Source organism: Haplochromis burtoni, unplaced genomic scaffold (genome assembly GCF_018398535.1).
Source record: "Haplochromis burtoni strain Fernald_Lab_line unplaced genomic scaffold, NCSU_Asbu1 Contig_230, whole genome shotgun sequence".
Lineage (NCBI taxonomy): Eukaryota > Metazoa > Chordata > Actinopteri > Cichliformes > Cichlidae > Haplochromis > Haplochromis burtoni.
The window spans coordinates 12,817-35,915 of NW_024582591.1; the positions used below are offsets into that span (position 1 = coordinate 12,817).

At 38.9% G+C, this 23,099-nt stretch overlaps 2 protein-coding genes across 2 annotated transcripts; both read right to left on the reverse strand.

Moving 5' to 3' along the window:
• Positions 1-2,986: 2,986 nt before the first annotated feature.
• On the reverse strand, positions 2,987-5,217 carry LOC102290136 (serum amyloid P-component). The gene is made up of 5 exons (XM_005937535.3): positions 5,142-5,217; positions 4,858-4,912; positions 4,341-4,443; positions 3,959-4,256; positions 2,987-3,830 (listed from the first exon to the last, which is right to left on the reverse strand). The coding sequence occupies exons 2-5, from the start codon at positions 4,910-4,912 to the stop codon at positions 3,612-3,614; spliced, it is 675 nt and encodes a 224-aa protein (XP_005937597.1). The 5' UTR covers positions 5,142-5,217; the 3' UTR covers positions 2,987-3,611.
• A 3,797-nt stretch (positions 5,218-9,014) lies between these two features.
• On the reverse strand, positions 9,015-17,079 carry LOC102290641 (metalloreductase STEAP4). Its single transcript, XM_005937537.3, has 10 exons — positions 16,528-17,079; positions 16,044-16,151; positions 15,880-15,950; positions 15,666-15,753; positions 14,666-14,944; positions 14,415-14,509; positions 14,204-14,314; positions 13,748-13,790; positions 13,501-13,665; positions 9,015-9,703 (listed from the first exon to the last, which is right to left on the reverse strand). The coding sequence occupies exons 1-10, from the start codon at positions 16,726-16,728 to the stop codon at positions 9,446-9,448; spliced, it is 1,419 nt and encodes a 472-aa protein (XP_005937599.1). The 5' UTR covers positions 16,729-17,079; the 3' UTR covers positions 9,015-9,445.
• Between the last annotated feature and the right edge of the window lie 6,020 nt (positions 17,080-23,099).

Consider the following 23,099-nt stretch of genomic DNA (forward strand, 5'->3'; position numbering starts at 1 on the left):
ATAAAACCGGTGATGTTAAAAAACACACAGTAGTGGTCAGAGACAGCCAAGTCAACAACAGAGGAAGAACAACTTGCTACCACAGAACAGCAGACCCGTAACACTTAATAGACATTTTGATATACCATGTCATTTACTCATTGAATACTATATAGTTGCATTTTTGTGAAGGAAAAAAAAGGTGTTAAATGTAAAATCCATCAGTTTACTGCACTCGGTGACCTATTGCGCTCGACTGCACTAGGATTTATGAAAGCAATAGTAAAAATAATGTATTACGATGTCATTCTAACATCTGAAACATGTGGGTCACATTTTCAAGTCTCTGAAAGGATGCTTCACATGACATTGTGTATTTACTGCTCTAATTATAATGGCTGAGAAGAGGTCTCTTCTCCAATGAAAAGTGAATTCCATAGTCCTCTTTCTATGCTACCATAAAGCTTGGGAGTCTGAGTTAGTCAGATTAAATTGATATTTTCGAAAGTTCTTTTCCCTCCTTTGTATGACCATAGACAGTGAGTCCAGTAACACAGAGGCATTTTGTACAAAAGTGCACCATTGAAAGATCCTGTTATTTTGTCTAACTGAGATCTCTTTATGGCCACTATGGGCAAGAGGAAGCAGTTGTAGTAGCAATATTACTTTAAAACAATATTACTTTAAAACAATATTACTTTAGAGCATTGAAATGAGCATTATCTACCCTGTGAAACAAAAGTAGTTCAGTGTACTTTTGCTTTAGTGAGGACTTGGCCGTCATTTTTTCCCTCCTTTCTAGACACACAAATGAGTTGTGTTGTTGTCATATCTCAGTCTAAAACAGTCTATAGAAGTATATGATAGAAGCATCTTTAATAGTTAGATGCATGTCTTCTCTGAAACATTAAACATTTTAAAAGCTGCTCTACCAAAAATATGAACTTCGTCCTTGTGAGCTGCCAAAATTCCCGCTAATCCACTCTGATATTTATGTTTGCCAAAGCTTCATTATCTCTGACATACCTTTGGACATTGGACTTGTTTACTTAGCCTGGTGAACTCGTTGTTAGTGCACAACAAGTCAGTGAATTTATGGAGCAGCCATACAGTCAAAATACAGTCTATAAGACAATAGATATACAATTATGGACAACCTGTATAATTTATCTATTGCTGTTGCTGTAGGAGGCATGGGTTTAAGATCTAGTAATGTTAGTTTCATCCTTAAATCAAACCACTAAGCGATAACACGCATTAAAACTTAACATATCTAAATCATGCACACAATTTTCATCAGCATGAATTTTCTTTGAGTGTCATTTTAATATTTATCTTCTGTACTTTTAGGACTGGCACCAATGATGCCAGCATCAACAATAGAAGCCACAGTGCCATCTAATACAAAGACACTACTCATATTACAAATCAAACATTGCTTAGATTTTTAATATTTGACTTAGAAATAAGTTTTCTGTAGCTCAGGGCATCCTGCGACAATGTATAATACAATATTATATATTATATAAAATTGTATTATCTATATGAGTAGTTTCATGGCCAAATCAGATCTGTTTATTCAATATTTCATGTCAGAGTTAGCAGATAAAAGATCTGGAGATAATTCAAAGTGTTAAACTTGTAATTTGGTAGCTTTTTCTTGCATCTTATGACCATCATCAGGGTGAAAAATAAAATAAACCTGCTGCACACTAAATGCCAAAAGGCCTGGAAGACCATTGTTAAGAAACTACAATCTCAATGAAGCAGATATATTATTTTTAAAGTCTGCAACCAAGCTAAACCTTCCTGAGCATAAATGCAGAGTTTACAAAGTGCTAACAACTGGTTACACTTGGAACAAAAATGGCTGAGTAGACTTTGCCAGAAAACATGTAAAAGGGCATGCACAGGAAACAAATCTTTGGACAGATTAAACCAAATTTAACTTGACTTAATTAGTTTTTCAGTTTCCAAAGACAAAACTGACGGCTGAAAAACCCACAAACAAGCAGCAAGTGAATGTGGCTGCTATAAAGGCCTTGGAGAGCATCTAAAGCCAGGAAACACACATCGGATGATGTTCATGGGTTCTGGATTCCAGACAGTAAAGAATTTTCATCCTATTGTCATATTAAAACAATCCTTATATTAGTTTGATAAACTTCCTTTGAGCCTCTGAAAGTGGGAGACTGTAAATAAAGCTGTAAGTCCTACTTTGGTCACCAGTTGCATTACAGTTTGGTCCAAACTAAAATATCTTACGCACTTTATAGCATTATTGTGTCCTATTTAATTCCAGCCAGTGCTAAGTTACATGTAAGAAATGCAAATTTACTGTTGAATTTATATTTTTTTTATTTTTTAGTGGAAATGCAGAAGGTCACTAACACTAAGAATCAAGCCTTCAAGAGGTTCTCTTTAGTTCCCAACAAAAATATCAAAAATAGAGGTGATTGGTGAGTTGTTTTTCTACCAGAGCTGATATTCTGCAGTCATTTACAGATCAAGTCTCTGTACTTTCACTTTGATTTTGGATGCATGAAAGGCAGAAGTAGTTTTATTGACTTTTATTGACAGTTAGTATTTGTTTGGCTGAAGAACGACCTGCACGGCAATCAAAAGTCCACGTGAGTGCACGTTTCCCCCCATTTTATTAGCAAAGCACTTGTTTGCTCCTGCATGTGCTCCTTGGACTTGTTTACTTACACTCATTGATCGTTTGAACATTTGAACTGAACATAGCAACACAATTTTCATGGCAATGCCATTTCTGTATTGTAAATACATGAAGATTTAATAGATGTGTGCGTTAAACAGCTCTATGGTAATCTAAAAACACTTTTATGTGTTTTGTCATGTTTGATCTAAACAAATAAAACAAACACAGCTATCAGTGTTCTTACACAGTGTGTGTTCATCTGTGAGTTTCACGGATTGCACCACTGTGGGGCATCTGTCAAAAAGGAACTACTCACATAAACAATAAAAATCCCAGAGTCTTCTGTGTATATGGTATAGGTCCATTTAATCATAAAATTACACAAATAGTACTCGAACGATCTGATTATTTAAAAAAAAAAGCCAAATCAAGGAAAAAAACTGCATTTATCAGTTTTGGCCAGTAGAGGGCGACATCTAAAACATCGCCTTTTAGATTAAGTTGAAATACTTAAGCAGAGATGCAGAGTTTTCAGATTTAATGGAGAAGTTTGGACTTCTCTGTCGATTGCACTTCGTGACACAGTGCTGATGGTGATATTTTGGCAAAAAAAAAAAAAAAAAGCTTCTTCTTCTTTTCTTTTCTTTTTTTTACATTTTATTGTCATGCACTGACTAGAAAAACATTTATAGCACAAGTTGATGAATTGTCAATTTATTGTTCACTTTACAATAAATTTACAATTAGAAATTCGTAAAATTATTTTTTATTTTTTTATATTTATGCTCACCAGTTTTTGTTCTCAATGTTGTTCATGGATTAACCAACATGTAACGTAATCACAGCGACCAGTGTAACGCTTTCATATGATTATCGTAAAAGGGTTTAAAAAAATCATCAAATATTCTTTATGATGGCCATAAAAACAAAGTAGTTTTTTGACCAGATTTTTGACTTTGTAATTTTCTGATTAGTGACACGTCATGAGTTTATTTTCTATCAGTACTTTATCTAAGATCTCAAATTCCAGTGCGCTCCAGTTCAACACATTCCCTGGCGTGAAGTTTAGTTCATCCACATAGTTTTGAATTTCACAGGAGGAAAGGATGTGATCCCACAAGTGGACGTCAGACATCATGCCAACGAAAGACTGCTTAATGTCAAATCCGCCACCGTGGGAATCTTGCTCCTGTAAAGAATGCAGTGTTTGAGATACAATAGATTAAAACTACATCGTATATTATAGTACATATAGTACATTATTAGTGACTGACTGACTCTAAATAAGTATTTATAATTTATCAATAAAACATGTACCTGTCCTAAAATTATTATAACAGGTCCTACGATGTTTGTTCCAGTGCTGACAAATTTCCTAATCGAAGGTAGCCCATTAAACCAAATCTGCACCAGTCCAGACTCAGAGTCCCACGTGGTGCAGATAGAGTGCCACATGTTTGGCTTGTAGTCTCGTCCTCCAAATTCAGCTTTCCTGTCCTTGATATGGGGCTCAATCTCTTTATTTGTACCATCCCAGAAGATCAGGAAGTCATTGGAATGAACAGGTGTAGCCAGAGAGAACAAAACGTGGTCTCTTTTAAGGTCTGTAAATGATCTGTAGGCATGGCAAAGGATGACTTATTTCACAATCAGAGATACAGTTGCTTCTTATAGGAAATGCATACATATTCATTGCTACCTGTGACAGAGTGTTAAAGAACTGAAATCCAATCTCGACGCATTCAGCCTCACATGAGCTCTGTTGGATTCCAGTGGGAAAGTGAACATTTTACCAGACAAATCTGAGAAGAGAGAAAGAGGAAGACACTTCTCAAGTGGTTTTCCTTTTTTTACGAAAAAGGAAAATGCAGGAAATTATGAACACAGAGAAGCATGTGCGCGGGGTCCCACCAACACTCACATTTAATAAGAAATTAATAAGATTAATAAGAAAACTTAAAAGAAGGAAATACTATATTTTTCTCAAAGGTTTTCAATGAGTCAAATTCACATGAAGCCAGAAAGAAACAACATTAAAAATACAAATTTTAAATGTATGTAAATCCTTTTTGTTTTTCAGTCTTGTTACAAATATTGGCTAGAAATTTTAATAACGTAATTAAAAAACAAAGTATCATTAAAAGTGAATAACAAAATACATGAACATCGTAGAAATCTGCTGTTGTATTCACTTTGTTCAGAAAAAACCAAAATACCTTGAGGTCTTGCAGCACATGCTGTCAGCATCACCAGTACAGGGAACAGCTTCATCTAATACAAGCACAAATTATACCTAATTATATAAATGGAACTTTTTCGAATTATTCTCAAGACTAGTGACACCAGTTTACTGCTTGCTTTGGATTCCTACAATAAACAATAGAGGCGTAAATTATCTATTTCACCTGTATTGCTCGTTGTAAAAACAAAATGAAGTTTTGTATATAACAGAATGAAGTTTACGTTCTTACACATGCCAGTTTTGAAAGTCTCAACTTACCTTGAAATCTGTGTCTGGTACTGTCTGTGCAGCAGTTGTGAATGCTGTGAAAGTTTGAGTTTTATATACTTCTTCCCCATTTCTGGCGGTTTGTCTGTGTCAGTGTGTTCACTTCCTTCATCCACTTCTTCTTTTTTCCTACTTTTTTCTTTTTTGCTGTAATCTGCAGTATGATGATAATTCTACAGTGGTGAAGGTCAGTTCAGTTGAAACTTCCTTGGTTTGTACTACTACTCAACTAAACCATGAACTGATAAACGGGAGACTAATGAGCTCAAAACGTTTGACTAAGGGAAACAAAACAGTGAGATATGAAATTATTATGGAAAATTCTCAAAGTGATGCCTAAGAGTTGTAGCTGATGCTACATTGTATAGCTAACAACACAATAAAGGCCAAATTTTGGTGGCATATATATTAAAAAATCTAATGGTATCCAGGACCACAGCTATTACTTGCTTATATAAGCTACTTGTTCTTTCATCTTCCTCACTGTTTGATGGCATGATCGTGGACAGGAGAGGGACGCCTGCTGTCGATCTCTGTCTTGCTGTTTTATAACATGTCCTTTGTTCTCATAGAGCTGTCATTGGTAAATTCAAAGTTAACGTTGTACATGATAATTAATGGTTATTCTGTATTACACTAAGGCATTCATAATGATAATAATAATGTAATGAACAATGGTACTGATAATAGTTCAGTTTTGAACATTCCAAAATATTAGACTAATGATCACGTAATTATTTCTGCTGTCATACAAAGAGTGAAAGTGACTTCTCTTGTGCATTTTAAAGTACCTTGCATTTGATAAGCTAATGTTGCGGTATAATTGCTAATGTTTAACTGCCTAAATTGATGTGTTTTAGTGGTTTTTAATTACATAGCAATAACAAATGTGGATGAGGCCAGTGCAGACACTAATGTTACCTGTCTGTAATCAGTAAAAGCAGGTCTGAGATGTGACGCTGCTCTTCAGAGCTCTTCAATGGCACGAGCAACTGATTGTGACAACAAGGAAAGGCGATGCAGAGGCCAGGGGGTGTACGGCATTGCAGAATTATAAAAACACAATTGTTGGGCATTACATGCTTTCAATTAGGAATTGATGCCATGGGACTACTTTGAAATTAAAATGTAAAATTATAAAATAGACACACGTGGGAGAAAAAACTTTCCTGCCCAAAGGGTCAGGTGCTTGAGCACCACCTGGGGTCTATCTGTGCATGTGCCTGTTCAGCACTCTTTCTAAAGTCTGTAACTCCATGCAGTGCCCTCCAGCTGATGGTATTCCCAGGTGTGTAGCTATTTTCTTGTGGATGTCACAATAAAACAAACAAAAACACACAATCCCTCACATGGACATCACACATCAATACCAACGAGCACTTGCTTTATTTCTAGCATCTTGCAAAACAGAAGGTAATTGGTGTTTTGAGTATTTGCTAGGAAAGCATCAAATAAGTGTTAAGTCTTTATGTCATGGTCCTGAATTTTTGACCCAGCATTTTGATTTTTCTTGTGCATTTTTACCTTAAGAAGATGATTTAAGTTTGAGCTTTGTGCGGTTTACTCTTGAGTCTCTAGTCTTGTTTGACATTGTTAGGTTGCTTTTGATGTTTTTTGTTTTGTCCTCATCGACTTCTGTGAAAGTCGGCCTCGTCTCCATGTTTACCTATGTTTCCCCATGTGTCCCTCTCTCCTTCTCTGTTCCTCAGCCCGGTCATATCCCACTGTCTAGTTCACATGTCTTAGTCTGGGGCTGTATCCCAATTCAGGGTCTGCAGCCTTAAAGTACGCAGCCTTAACGATCCTCAAGGGCCGCGTACTTAAAGACCGCTAAGGCCGGAAGTGCGAGGCTTGTGAAATGGGACAGTCTAGCCTCCGTTGCGCTGCCCAGGTTGCCTAGCAACCATGATACTAACAGCTGGAAACGTTTCATACAGCTTTGTTTGACAGAAATGAAGGAGAAAATCTTTTGTTCATTTGTTTGTTTGTTTCTACATGAGCTTTGATCATTCTCTGATTAAGGTCAGCTATTGAACGGCGTATATTTTAAAGTAAAGGCTTTAAAACCAAGTTAGTACAAACGTCACTAATGTCACATAACTTTGCCGACATGTGGCCAAGAGTAATGTTTTAATGTTCTTCGTTTTTAAACATTCAGTACTTAGTTTACTAAGTTACTCTTCGGGCGCCCCTCATCCGCCGTTTTTTTTCTGCAAAATTATCCACATCCACTGCCGCGCTATGCATTATGGGATATGTTGGGCCATGAAGTCTACACCGCCACGTCCTTAAAATTCAGGGAAATGAAGGACGCATATGAGGGCCGCATTTCGAGCAGCCTTCGAATTGGGACAGCCTTCGTCGCGTCGCTGTGACGTAATCGGCCTTAAAATGCGGCCTTTAAGGCTGCAGACCCTGAATTGGGATACAGCCTGGGTCTTACTGTGTGTTACTTCCTGTCTTATTTTGATAGTCTCTTGTCCTGCGTGTGTTATGTTTTGTTTTGCCTCCCCCGTGTATTTAAGTCCTCAGTTTCCTTCTGTTTCCTGTCATGTCGTCAGTCTTCATGTCAGTCTTGCCGCTGAGTTTTCTCTGCGCTGTGTGCTCTGTTTCATTTCTTGTGTCTAGCTTGAAGTTCTGTGTATGTGGTTCATGCCTTGCCACGTCAAGACGTTGTATTTTGTATTTTCATTTGTAACTCCCAGCAATAAAACTGCCTCTTAGTTTATATTTTGTCTCTGGAGTCCTTTAATTGCTTTATTAAGTGTTATCATTACCAGGAGATAGCATTCCTTGGACTGTCCTTATTAGATGGCGTTATAAGGGCACTCCTTCATATCCTAACTGGCTCAAGTTAGTTGTTATCACTTCCCCCGTTTATGGATAGGGCAAAAAGTTCAACTTTGACTGACACCACCAGCAGTGGTATAGATCTTTAACTGATAAGGCCCATTTAAAAGGCAACTTTATGAGACCGGAAGGTTTTTATCTCAGTGTGATGGCTGCACTTACAGCCACACAGTGGTAATACCCACCATGTTAGTGTAGAGGCTTATAAGTAACATTGCATTCACATTTGTCTTTCTTTAAATATAGGAATTAATTTACAGGACAATAAATAACTGGTTTTGGTTTAGAATTAATTCACATATCCACATAACACTGCATTCTAAAATAAGTGCGCACATTTTAGTTTACACTGTTATGTATGATTAATCTTTTGTTTTCTGAGTTACCTTAGTTGCAGCTGTTCCAGTCCCTTGATTAAGGAGCCAAGAGGTGGAAAAGGGGCGGAGCGAGCTTTAAAGGAAGACTACAAATTGGTTCATGCCATAACTCGGGACCATGGGGGGGAATTGGAGTTCATTATGCTAGGTTTAGTTAGGTTTTGTGTGTTTTACCCCTTCTCGTGTTTTTTGTCTTGGTGTATCCTTTACTTTGAATACATTCTTTCACATCTACACCTGTACTTGTCATGATTAGATTTCATTTACAGCTACTAATAAAATGACGTTTACGTGTTCTTACTCACTTCAGGAAATGACTTGATGCAGCGCAACATCACGGGGCTATCTGAACTGTGACAACCCAACAATAGATTCTTTCAACAGACGACGGTGATGGAGGAGTCTTAAATTCCTCTTTCCTAGTGATGAGATCCAGAGGTGACTGGGGAGAAGGCTGGTTTTCAGGCCAAATGTTTCTGAGAGAACGCTATCTGATCAGCCAGAGGGATGAACCCTGGAGAGGGATCAGATCGAGACGACTAAACGAGACACAGCCAACTCAGCAGGGAAATCTCCCAAAGTTTGAGCTTCTGGATAGAAAGAGATATAGAAATAGAGACAAGACAAGACAATCTTGGTCTGTTACACTGCTGTTTATTTTAAAGAGTATTTACAGTGGTTACAGATAACATAATGAGTGTTTAACAAGAAAGAACAAAGGAAAAGCAGTGAGAACCAAATACGTAACTATAAATGCAATAAACATAACCCACTACACACTGCAAGTTCAGATTGATAGTATTTTTTCTTTTTTCTTTATTTTTTATAAGGATGTCATAGAGGACACAACACAGAATCTCAGATTACATTGTGTAACGCTTCTGGAGGTACATGTGGAAATTATTGAGCTTCAATGGAGGCGAACACAAAGGCAAAGGAAAGCTGCTTTTACATGTACCACGTTTACAACACTGAACAGTTTTCTTGTAAACATATAATCCTGGCTCTATGACATCTATGCCTTTGCGTCTGTGTTTATAATTCATTTGTACCTGCAGTGCCATTGCCTTATGTTAGGAGTAATTTTTTGCGTTCTTGCTCGGGATCAGTTCTCTCCCAGCCCTGTCGAATCCGGGTGAGAGTGCTGTCCACGCAAGGCAGGAGGAGAAGCAGCTTGAGCACTAACACCACGGAAGGCACCACCAGACTAAGCATGTAGCCAGGGAGCATAAACCATTTGTAGGATGAAGGCTGAAGAAACTCATCCCAGCCGTACAGGTAGGTGTGAAATGTACAGAAGAACAGTGTCAGGTAGCCCAGCTTAGACTGAAAGACAGTAAAACAATGAAACAGGTTCATTATGTTACATTTCATTCGCCCATTTATTTTCAGAAAGCATTGATGTTATGATGTGCAGTCAGTTTTCTTTCTGGCAGACTTGTTTGCATCTATGCATAAGGAACATGTCGTCTGTGTGTGAATGCCTCAGCTACTCAGAGGAGAGAGGTGCTGAAGGATAAATGTGAATAAAATAAAAAAAAAGAATAAAGATAAAAGACAATTTCTTTTCTTTTATATGAAGTCAAAAACTGCAGTGACAAGCTGACCTTAATAGAGACATAGCTCCATATGTGCAACGCATGCACTCTTTGACTTTGTGTACTCATATACATAAAGGTACACATACATACTTGTGCACATTTAAATACATTATATACACATGAACAAAGCCTTAGGACTGAGGCCCAGGATAATATATGCCCCCAAATTACATCTGATGCATAACTTAACATTTAAATCTCTGCTCTAATTTGGGCTGGAGTAAAGGGAGGGGTGGAATAAGAATATGAGCTTGACATGACCCAGATACATTTATGAATGAGTTTGTTCCCTGTAGTGTGTCCCATTTCATTTTTGATTGGTCAGAGTGGGAACAAAGGTAAACATTATTTGTGTCTGTTTAAGTAAAGACAGAGTTAGAAAGAGAAGGAGGGAAATATAACTAACAGATTTCTGACAGTTTGTTTCCAGTGGGAACTTAAACACAGCTGCCTGGCCCATGTGTGTGTTTTCCTATCCACATTTGTACTTGCCAGTCACAGTTTGTACCTTTGCAAATTAGACACAATGTGAAGAATTTACCAAACAATTTTTCTGCCAGAATCCTTCCTTGAAGGTGCAGTAGCCTCTCTGTCAATTTTCACACTAACTGCTCCTCAGCAGCCTCGAGTATAAATAGGGGCAATAGTGGAGTAGCAGTACGTGGAAAATTTCAGGGTGCACTTTAAAGCATCTCCAGCCGACATATTAGAAGTGAGTGCCAACGAGGGATATTTCATAAAAAGCATCCGTGTGTTAACTGAATCATCAATCTGGTTGTCATTTGCAGCTTTTCCTGGCCAAGTGAAGAGATGATCAGTTGAAACAAATTAAATTTACCAATGAGCTTTATTGTATTCATTTTATGAGAAATTGACAGATTAAATATCACAGAAATGCTCTTTCCTACCACTGTGTTTATTTGTTCTTTGTTTAAAAAAATGTGTTTTGAAACTTCTGTTATTTTTGTTTTTATTTTTAAGCGTGATTGAGTAAACCAGAGACTAGCAAAAATACTCATTTACTGTAGATCCGGGATGTCAAACACATTTTATCTTTCTGACATCTTTAAATTATAGAAATCTATAACTTAATTAGTTTGGCTTTGTATGGATAGCCACGGGGAATCTCTTTATCATCAGGAAAATCTGTAAAACTTTTGAAAACACAGATGTAAATGTCCAAATGTTCTGTTTTCCAAAACCATCCAGTTGGTTGGTTTGGAGTCTTCACCGGGTTGATTCTGGCCCCCAGGCTTTATGTTTGACACCCCTGCTCTAGATGGAGAGCATGTTTTCCATTTTCTATCTGATATTAATTGATTCCAGTAATAAGCAAAGACGCCAACTTCTGTACAAGCACAAATCTGTTGGATGGATTGCTCGGAACATCAGTGGGCCAGCTCCAGGGAAAAATCCCACACTCTCATTCCTCCACTTGTGACTTGAAGTTTTTCTTCTTATAAACAGGATTCACTCATCAGGCCAAGAGTTTTGTTTCGCTGATGTGCCAATATGAGTTTGCACGAACCACATACTATAAATCAAAGATGGAAAACCTACATTTGTTTTAGTGACCATCGGAGGACAGTTCCTCTGATTGTAAAAAGTGGTGGGATTATATACAGGGAGTGCAGAATTATTAGGCAAATGAGTATTTTGTCCACATCATCCTCTTCATACATGTTGTCTTACTCCAAGCTGTATAGGCTCGAAAGCCTACTACCAATTAAGCATATTAAGTAATGTGCATCTCTGTAATGAGAAGGGGTGTGGTCTAATGACATCAACACCCTATATCAGGTGTGCATAATTATTAGGCAACGTCCTTTCCTTTGGCAAAATGGGTCAAAAGAAGGACTTGACAGGCTCAGAAAAGTCAAAAATAGTGAGATATCTTGCAGAGGGATGCAGCAGTCTCAAAATTGCAAAGCTTCTGAAGCGTGATCATCGAACAATCAAGCGTTTCATTCAAAATAGTCAACAGGGTCGCAAGAAGCGTGTGGAAAAACCAAGGCGCAAAATAACTGCCCATGAACTGAGAAAAGTCAAGCGTGCAGCTGCCAAGATGCCACTTGCCACCAGTTTGGCCATATTTCAGAGCTGCAACATCACTGGAGTGCCCAAAAGCACAAGGTGTGCAATACTCAGAGACATGGCCAAGGTAAGAAAGGCTGAAAGACGACCACCACTGAACAAGACACACAAGCTGAAACGTCAAGACTGGGCCAAGAAATATCTCAAGACTGATTTTTCTAAGGTTTTATGGACTGATGAAATGAGAGTGAGTGGTGGAGGTGGAGTACTGGTTTGGGCTGGTATCATCAAAGATGAGCTTGTGGGGCCTTTTCGGGTTGAGGATGGAGTCAAGCTCAACTCCCAGTCCTACTGCCAGTTTCTGGAAGACACCTTCTTCAAGCAGTGGTACAGGAAGAAGTCTGCATCCTTCAAGAAAAACATGATTTTCATGCAGGACAATGCTCCATCACACGCGTCCAAGTACTCCACAGCGTGGCTGGCAAGAAAGGGTATAAAAGAAGAAAAACTAATGACATGGCCTCCTTGTTCACCTGATCTGAACCCCATTGAGAACCTGTGGTCCATCATCAAATGTGAGATTTACAAGGAGGGAAAACAGTACACCTCTCTGAACAGTGTCTGGGAGGCTGTGGTTGCTGCTGCACGCAATGTTGATGGTGAACAGATCAAAACACTGACAGAATCCATGGATGGCAGGCTTTTGAGTGTCCTTGCAAAGAAAGGTGGCTATATTGGTCGCTGATTTGTTTTTGTTTTGTTTTTGAATGTCAGAAATGTATATTTGTGAATGTGGAGATGTTATATTGGTTTCACTGGTAAAAATAAATAATTGAAATGGGTATATATTTGTTTTTTGTTAAGTTGCCTAATAATTATGCACAGTAATAGTCACCTGCACACACAGATATCCCCCTAAAATAGCTAAAACTAAAAACAAACTAAAAACTACTTCCAAAAACATTCAGCTTTGATATTAATGAGTTTTTTGGGTTCATTGAGAACATGGTTGTTGTTCAATAATAAAATTATTCCTCAAAAATACAACTTGCCTAATAATTCTGCACTCCCTGTAGATGTCTTTGATAAACGGACCCTGGCTCTTGAATCACAACTTAAGTTAACAGGGTACAGTATATAATTCTGGCCTCTTTTATTCAATAAGAACATTTTAAGTCAGCTATATTTTCTAAATAAGTGGATGAGCAGGTCAATTCTATTAACTTGTTAGGACAGGTTTACAAGGCAACGTTGGGTCTAAGCTTTCTCCAGTTAACGTTTTTATTACTTTCTTTTCTTTACTGTCTAGCAGGTCTTGCTAAAGTGCTCCATGCTTTCATCTCATGATGTTTGGGCTACTATAAATCCCTCCTCTTCTGCTTCCAGCTCATTGAAAACTTGGCTGCCAGACTTCTAACAAATTCAAAGATCAATCCCCTTCTGCTAGAGATACATCACTTTAGATACTACATTTTATATCTGTCTTACCTGTATAAAGCTGAACTCTCTCCAGCTGAGCACATTGCTGACAGAAGGGAGGGAAGTTATTCCCAAAAGGAGATACAGGCCAAATCCCAGAATCCCAATAACGTAGTACGAGTCAGTACGCCAGGCCATGGTGGTGTCAAACGGTGACGTTTTGTTCTCCTTGATCTTAAAACCACAGTAAACATTTTTACCAGCTGTTTACGGAGTGGTGGAACTAGGTATGATTAAAAATGTTTCCAAGTCTTACCTGTGAGATAGTATGTGCTGCCAGTCTGTATCTCACATAATATCTGAGGGCAAAAATGATTATTTAGAGAAAAATCATGTGGACAATTCAGATGGGCATAACTCTTTAAGATCTGAAATAAAACCTAGATGAAGACTTCACAAGAATTGCTGAATTAACATTATTCACAAGTTTATTAAAGCATGATTTAGGCTTATCATTATAGCTGTATATATGTGAAAGGGTTACCTAGGCAACCAGACCCTGACATGTCATCTATGGGTAGTCTAAAACTAGTGCTTAAAGTTGAATCCACACATGAAGCATTTGTCAACGATGTGGTGACCAGAGACCAAAAGAAAGTCAATGACATTTGGGACCATGTACATCTTCCCAAACAATGTTATTCTAGTGAGCAGTTATAAACAGTCCCAGATGTTTAATGAAGAGGCATGAAGATGCGCAGCTCTTACACACCTGATAGGGATGATAAGAGTGTAGAGCACATGCAGAGAAGCCAAAGCAAGAGCTACGAGTCCCAGCTGTTTCCTGCACAACATCCAACGATCCAACCAGTCGGGGAAACGCCTGAAACATGGGTTTGAGTAGTATGGCACAAAAATGATTAGAAAATTGCACACCTCTCTGCTGGGATTAAATATAATTGCATCCTATTTTGATTACTGACTTGTATTTAGTTCCTCTGTAGAGCTGAAGGAAGGCAGCTATGACTCCAGGCAAGTAACACAAAGACAGCATAATGAGCGACACGATGGGGAACACCTGAAAGAAGGAGACAGGAAGTTGTTTTGAGGATAAAAACCATGAGTTTTAAGTGAAAACTTTTTATTTGTTCAGTCATTTTTTATGGGATACATTTGGCGGTGACTTTTCAAAGTGTACCATGTGCTAATTTGTAAGGTAATAAACAGGATTTACCTTGTTGGCCAAGGATGCCATGATTCTAAAGGAGATGTCTTTATCATTCACCACATACGAATAGATGACATCTCTGATGAGTAGATAGAAGAAGAAGAAGGCAGTGAGGCCAGTGGCCAATTGCAAGGGCAGCCTCCACTCTGGGAAGAGCTGCAGAGGGAAATCCTCCAGCTCTCTGGCGGCAGTCAGAGACCCCCTGTCCAGAACAGTGAAGCCTAATTTGGTAGCCACCTCTATTACTGCCTGCTTTGCCTCAAGACTGTTCCCACACACGTACACCTGGAGAGGAAAGAAAAACAATCTATATTTTTTAACGCTCAAGAAGCGCCCCATGTGAGAAGTGCAGGTTTTCATCATTCTACATTTACACATTTATATTTATGAATCTCACACACGTGATGATCAACCAACAGAGACACACTGACAGTCAATGTGGTCATAGGAATGCTCAACACCTATGCAATGTTGCTGATGGTGCTCAAAATTAAACATAGTCCAGTGCATAAACATGTACTCCCCACAACACACGCGTTCTCCTGTGGTTTTTATTTTTTATTTATTGTCCACTGGGACTCCGAAACTGGATCAAAATGAGCAGAAAAATACACACATGCTGCAGTGAGAGAGCAAAACACATGACGGGAAGCTTAGATCTAAGAGAGAGTGTGGAGTTAATTGATTCAAGGATACCACAGAGACAGCATTCTCAGGAAAGACATGAGGCTGACTCCTCTCCTCCTCTTTCGCTTGGCTTTGGTTTGATCAAAACTTCAAAATGAGTTAATAATATAATTTGGTTGGAAATATTTTCCTTTAGGAAAGAGATTATTATTTTTAACTTCTTGGTCAGCAGTCGCTGTGTGAACATATCAGAGACTGTCAAATGCATGTGGTTCTGCATGGAAATACGTAATAGTTTTTACTATAAGGCCTTTTACATGACCCCTAGTATTCATGCGAGCAAGGAGATTGTAACACAACAAGCAGATGTAGCTTTTACCTGTCTGTTGGCATCTGAAGGTCCATTCTGAAGGGCCCATGCAGACAAGGTGTTAAATCCCTTCACCACCTGAGCTCCAGGGATTAGCCTGGTTATTAAACAACAATCATTTGCCTCATGTTCTTACATTTTTTTTTAGGTGATTCAACCCACATGGTCCATGAGATATCCCAATATTTCATATTATTACATTACTGCCCTAGTTTCCTCTTACCTCTGCAGATATTCAGCATTGGCCTCGGGGTACATATTCTTCTTGAGGTTGTTGCTGACATCCACCAGAACCTTCCAATCAATTAAATAAATACAGTGGATGAAAAGTTAGAAATGATCCAAGTGCTTTGTCACACAAAGTCATCTCACTGTGCAACAAGGTACCTTCCCCTTGAGCTGAGGTGCAAGCGTCTCCAGGAAGTTGTAGTTTTCTCTGTGAATACAAACAAAAACCATCCTGGCTGATTGGGCTGCAGCCACATGACTCATCGCCTGCACAAGACATAAACACAGGAGAACTGTCACGCATGGCCATGACACATAGTAACACGACCGCTGACAAATGGTTTCATTTACTTTGACATTCTAGTTCAGTCGGGACAAGAAACAAACCAATGCACAATGTAGAGCACAAACAAAAACAGCAACATCTGGAGAGATGCTTGCATGTCCACAAATTATCAGCAAACATGTTTAGCTAAACAAGGTCAAGCCTGATTAGAAGAGCTGCTTTTCTCACAGCATTAACTATGCACTTTGAACACGGGTATTTGTTTTGGTTAAGGACTATCCTTCAGTTCACAGGTTGTGATATCAGCTGTCAAATAAGAACAAGAACAACAAAAACAACAGACATCATGCTCTGTACCTGAGTTCCCGGAGGCAATGGGCCACAGCTGTGGGGTCTGCGGCTGCCGTACACCACCTTGTAGCCAGTCTGGAACAAACGTTGGCCCAGAGAGCGCCCTAAGTCCCCCGTCCCAAAGATACATAGCATCTCCTGCTCAGTGGCTGCTGGTGTGCTCAAAGGACACAGCGATACGCTCTCTGAATTCACCTCCTTTGACATGCTGCTCAGTCTGTCACACAACACGGCCACAGTCTGACACAAAAAGGGAGAATACCTCCTGTGGTTCTGAAAGAACAAAACGCTCTACCAGGTCTTCTGCAAGCCCAGTGACAGCTGGGTAATGTGTCCAAGTTCAAGACAGTTGTAACTAAATTACTGTTACTTCAAATAAGGAAATCTTCTGGAAAAAGTGCCAGTGAACCATCTGACTGCCTCTCAAGTTCATGTGTCTGTTCTGTCATTTTCTAGACTGACAGATTTTTCAGTCCTGAGTCAGTTTTTGTATTGGTCTATCCCCTCCCATTTTAGGATTGGCTCAGACTGAAGTCTGTTTAATCTGGGAAACTCCATGGCAAAAGGTTGGAGGCAGGTTTCAGAGAGCCCTAGTTTTCTATCTGAGCCTCTCTGTCTCTCTGTGCTTTGCTTTGCCAGGAAAACTGTGGCAAAGTAAAGAATTATGGCAGGCTTCTGGGAAACCACACATATTATGCAACACTGGAAAACAAGACTTCAATGTACTATAGCTGGAAAAAAATATTTTCCCCAATTTATCACATAAAGTCACAGCACAAGAAACCCAGATTATGCAATAGATGAAAGTTGTTGATATGAGGACATGAAGGAAATGCGCAGTTAAGAATCAACGTGTGGAATGTTTCTGCTCAGACAAGCTCACCATAACAGGTTCATACATGTAGATGGAAACCGTGCCTCAAATTAAACACACACACAAAACTTCATAGACAAAATCACAGTCACCTCATATTACATGTAAAATTCCCACGTCCTGTACCTACATAATTGCTTGGTCTTGAGTGCAAAACAAATAACACTTATTTTAATATCATAAGGATAATTGTGGTTCACTGGGAGTCAAAGAATACAATCCTCATAATCAGTCAGGGATATAGTGGTCAGAAGAGGTGCACCCTGATTCATGGAGTTTGTAGGCAAACCCACCAATTACAGTCTAAGCTGCACTCATGTGTTGTCCCAGTGAGTAATTAATGTTCTTAGCCTCGTAACTTAAGCTGGCCTCTGAGTGCAGCCCTTCCTATTTTCCCAGAGGTCCAAAATAGCTCCACCGTTCAGGGCTGAGGTGAACCTCAGGCCTAGTGACCTGTCCTAATCTGTAATTACTCCCTCTGCTGTGCTGCATCACTAAGTGGTTGGCGTGTGGATGTATTGTTCAAAAATATCACTATACTTTACTAATGCAAACAGACACACACACACACACACACACGAGTATATATGCATATATGCACAAAGAAACAAAAAAAGTAATGAAATTTGTTGCTGATCTGGGTTCTTGGCCCATAATTAGCCAGAGACCTTAACTGCAATTAATCTCCTACTTGGTAAACAATTACTCACTTGCTCTTCCTCCCACAAGATACCAAGGTCAGAGGAAAAGCAGTGTTCAAGAGAAAGCATCTGGCTTGATCAGATCAGTAAATACAGTAAGAAGAAAAGTAAACAAATGAATGTCTGCTGGGTGAAAAAAATAGTTAAAGTTTATGTAAATCTAGCAGGTCAGTGTTATTTATATGATACAGTGTTTGTTTTGTCCCATATCAAGCGGTCAGTTATAACTAACCAGGAGTCCCTTAGCCTCTTAGACAAAAGTTCAGAGTTCAACCAGTAAAAGCCCAGGCACAAAAGCACAGAGCTAGACCTCAGTGAGCACAAGAGCTGCACTTAAGTACTTCTGAGCTCTATGCACCAAACAATCTAGCTTAAAACAGTGTGGGTGGATTTCTGATGATCAAAACAAAACTGAATGGAAGCGGCAATCACATATCAAATGTCAAGTCTGAAAAAAAGGCACTCTCAGGCTGATGATTGGGCCTTCCAGTATTCCCAGGCTAAAGCCATTACCATGATTGGCTTTACACTCTGCAATATATGAGTGTCTAAGCAAAAGCCAGACTGCATTACAGCCCCATAGTATGTCAATAGATTTTTCTGCGTGAAATGAGGCTTATAGATAGAGTAACATCCAGCTTTCTTTGGTGTTATAGTGAAAAAGAGAGACTTTTAGTCACGCTGTTCAAGGTTTCGGTGCATACATACATGAAGAACGTTGATCGCAGAAGAACTTAGACCTTGATCATGTGTTACTAGATGAGATGGACACCAGGTTATAGATTATCTGAGTGTGATGGTCGGTTGTAGTGATAGTGACACACAGCAGAAAAATTTCCTGTAGATTGTGATTGGATGTCTAAAATCAAGGTCGATAATACAAAGAGGTGGTTGGTTTGTTAGAAGTCATTCTAGATAATGGTTCCACAATATTGTAGAGGTTTGACGGGTAGAGGTCATTGGATCTGAGGTGTGACCAAGAAAACAAGCTCCTGTGCCACTGGGCAAAAGAGAAGGGCAAAAAAACATCCTGGTCTGAGGCTAGAGTTTAGTACAGAGACTTTTCCCTCTTCTCGCTTCACCTCCTCTACATGACACATCTGCTGTTTGTGTTTACCTTAAGGCGCTGAATGTCCTCATGTGAACCTCCTTAGCTATCTTTTTGAAGTAATGTTTTGGGTTGCAGGCCATGACCCAACACAGCCAGAGACCACATCTAAAAACACCCTAGGACCTGGCGTCCACATATGTGGACATCACATTTTGGGTTATTTAGACCAAAATACTCAATTTTGCTCTACACAAGGGCCTGATATCCACTTGAGGACATTATACTGCCACTGTTCTAATGAAATTTTAAACAAATATCCTCATATGTGGCTCTCGTTTTTCTTAGAAACAAAAATAAGGCTAAAAAAAAAATCTGGTAATTCTTTGTTTTTACATTCATCGGGTGCCAATATGCCCAAATATCAAAGAGGAATTAAAAAAGCATGCTTTGGAAGAGTTCGGGTCATAGGAGGTTAAGGCAGAAATATGAGAGACCCAGAAGGAAAAATAACCCAGGGCTAGTTGCAAGAAAATGTTTTTGAACATTCACCAGGATTTGTGCATTGATTGTACATAAAATCTGATTCAAAATTACAGACAAACAGAGTTTGAAAAAACTAATAAGACAAAGTTTGTGTTTGAAAAAATAATCACTGTGCTCTGTACTAATGACTTCATCAAAACTTTAAAAATAAGATTTGATTTGTGGGCTCCAGATCAGTACCGGCTTAAAACAATATGGCGTATTTAAGCTGATTAGGAACAAAATCAGCTCTCGTAAAAGGTTGGATCACAGTGATAGTAATAGTATAGTAATAGGCTACAAAACCTTTATGAAATTTTGGGGGTTCACCAGTCCTCAATAAGGGAAACTTTCAATACATGGAGAAAATTCAGAACTGCTGCTGCAGCGGGCTCCCTACAAAAATTCCATCTGCAGCACAACGTGGAGTGCCAAAAATAGGTGAAAATAACCTGTGTGCAGCAGAAAAACACCAGCAGCCAACACCTATCAAAGACCATCCAGAAACCATTTGTGGACAGATGGGACAAAAGTTGAAGTTTTTGGCAAAAAAAAGCAAAAAAAAAAAAGCACAATATGTGTGGAGGAAAAGCGCAACTCTGAAATATGATGAGGAATATGTCACTGGCTGAGGGATGTTTTTCTGCCTGACCCAGTATTTGTTTGTGAGAAAACCCAACTCAGAACCCAACCTTAACCCACCCATGATGATTTAATATGAACTGCAGAGAACTGTTGATCAAGATGTCCTGGAAATGTTGAGAACCAGACACAGTTACATAAGTGTCCAAAATCCCTCCTCCTCTTCCTCCTCAACGTCCAAATCTCACAAACAAAAACATGTGAGGAATGTCGCTGCCGCAATAAGCTGTTTTTTTAGACACAACCCAACACAGTTTGCAGTTACTTGATTAAATGTGCTCAATAAACAGACGAGAAGTACAACTGTTTGTGCATTACTAGTTTAGTCTGATTAGGTTTGCCTAATCCTCATAATTCAGGAGGGTTTATGAACCCTTTTATTTTTTTTGCCAAAGGTACTTTTTCACCATTTACACTGAAAATAGCAAAGCTGTCAAAACCTCCCTTTTGCAAATTGTTTACACGAGTAACAGAGGAAAATAAAGTCCAGCTGGCTGCTTTGGACGCAGATGACATCCATAGTGAAACTTATCTTGGCTTTGGACAGAGTCAGAAACATTGCTGCAAGCTGTGCTTGCTCGTTGCTCTGCTACTCTCCCTCTCTTTCTCCCTCCCTCCCTCTCGCTGTCCCTCAGCTCTCTGGTCTATCATTTTGATCGTTTTAGAGATTTACAGTGAAATCTCCCTCCTGACCCCTAGTGCTCTGGAGCTCAATGAGTGATCTGTAAAGTTAATGGGTCAGATCCAATCTTTCCTTGTAACACACTTCACTCCACACGCACATCCGCACACACACATGTGCTCCCTCGCCTCCGCTCATATATCTGTCTCTCTATCTCTTACAATGCAGAACAACATCAGGCTATGGTCTCAGCTTTATGAGCCCTAATCACAGTGGTTATAAAACCTGACTAAAAGATTGAACGGTTGTCTTGGTAACACTGATGTATGCAATACTGGAGGGGACCTGAGACTCTGGATATTGGGTCTACTTAGTGTGTGCTGTTGACACGGCCCATTCTGCCCCCTCAAAATAACACTAAAATTATGTGGAGGCGTTGGGCCCCTAAAGCTTCTACAAACACTCACAGGTATCTGCTTGCCTGATTAGACCTTTACTCGGGACTGCTTGTCCAAACTGGTTTGGGTTGGAGGCAATGCAGTTCCTTCTGTTATCATTCATCATGTAGTATCCTGCATAAAACCACCAAAGTGAAGCTTACTATACCAAAAATCCAGAGTAATTGAAAACATGTTGGTGGGGAACATTTCCTCGTGGCCTGCCGTGAACAGTCAGCTTGATCAGTGATAACATAGCAAGCAAGAACGTGATGGACTGTCCCAGTGCGGTGTCTGCAAAACAAGGGTACATGTGCTTCAAACGTCTGCTGCTCTTCTACAGGTATTATGTAGATTAGTCATCCTATAATAAGGGAAAAGTGAAAGGTTTAAAAGTAAATACAACTATAGAACCGCAGATGGAGCCACCACAGATGTAGCTACAACCTACTTTGGTGTAACCTCTGTTTTATTTCAATTAATGTGTGTGCAAAGTTATTTAATAACTTTAATATCCTTGAATACAAAGGTTAGAGAGCCAAAGTTAGAGAGACACAAATATGGGGAGCAGCAGAGAGCTCACACAATCAATGAAGTATTTATGCCCCAAATTCTGACATTAAGCAATTTGACAACTTGCAAAACCTTTACATATGATCTATTTACATATAAAATGATAACCTTAATGGAATCTGGTCATTCTGGAACATTCTGTTTAAACCAAGCTCATTTTCCTTCATGATTAATTATCTGAATAAATAAACCTTTGATTTTGTATGTTTCAGTTGCATTTTACTCAAAATTATTACTCCATGTTTACTGGAGTAAACTATTTTTTGAGTGCACACTACCAAGTACACTTTAGTGCACACCATTTGACCTAACTAAATCTATTTCTTTCTGTTTAGGACTAATTGTATGTCTGTTGTGGTACTACACATGTACGTTTGTATGTGCGGGGATTAGTGTATTACGTTTTTGCACTTTTGTAACTCAGTTTTCAGTCTTTTCCATCAGTTCCTTTTTCTGTGTTTTGTAATACGGACTTTCCCGGCAGAAGAACACAGTGACCAAATTAATTTGTAATCTGGTACTTTCTATATCAACACATAGCCTACAGTATTATCTCTCTGGTGCTTTGCACAAATAGGTGGACTTGCATGGAATCGGATTTTGGGATTGATTTATTATTTTGGTCCAGGCATGACAACACTAACCACATACTTAACTCACAAGTGAAAATGAAATATGAAATGTTTTAGCTTCTGTCTTTGCTCTTGTAAAGTAAATGACTTCTAAGGGGATTTATTTGTTTGTTTTTTGCCAATTCTCTTAGCTGGCTCCTTCATCGCTCTGCTCAAAGATATTTTAGGCATTGAATTTCTATTTTTTTTTTTATGAGCAATGGAACCCAGTTAAATGATCTGATGTTTCAAATGTTTATGTACAGAATCTGACAACAGCCACTGGGTTTTAGTCAGCTGGATTAAATCACATTTTGGAGTTAAGATCTTAATAAATAATGCCTGCATTTGAAAGCCTCATATGTGATAATAAATATTACAATAGCAAGGTTTTTAGGCATGCAGTTTGAATGATGCGGTGTATAAATCCGGGAGCAACATCAGAGGCAGACACGTCTGTCATATGTGCTGTATTATGCGGGACTTTTTCCGTCATCTTTGACTATTTTACGACCTTGAGCAACCATCTCCCAAGATAAACTTCT

Bases quoted from the DNA above. Each gene is read 5' to 3' on its own strand.
- LOC102290641 (XM_005937537.3), bottom strand. From the start codon at position 16,728: ATGTCAAAGGAGGTGAATTCAGAGAGCGTATCGCTGTGTCCTTTGAGC. The intron at 13,666-13,747 runs GTAAGACTTGGA...TGTGGTTTTAAG, and splicing joins CAGCACATACTATCTCACAG to ATCAAGGAGAACAAAACGTC. The intron at 9,704-13,500 runs GTAAGACAGATA...ACTGTCTTTCAG, and splicing joins GAGAGTTCAGCTTTATACAG to TCTAAGCTGGGCTACCTGAC.
- LOC102290136 (XM_005937535.3), bottom strand. From the start codon at position 4,912: ATGAAGCTGTTCCCTGTACTGGTGATGCTGACAGCATGTGCTGCAAGA. The intron at 4,257-4,340 runs GTAGCAATGAAT...CCATGCCTACAG, and splicing joins TCTTTAACACTCTGTCACAG to ATCATTTACAGACCTTAAAA. The intron at 3,831-3,958 runs GTACATGTTTTA...CATTCTTTACAG, and splicing joins TTATAATAATTTTAGGACAG to GAGCAAGATTCCCACGGTGG.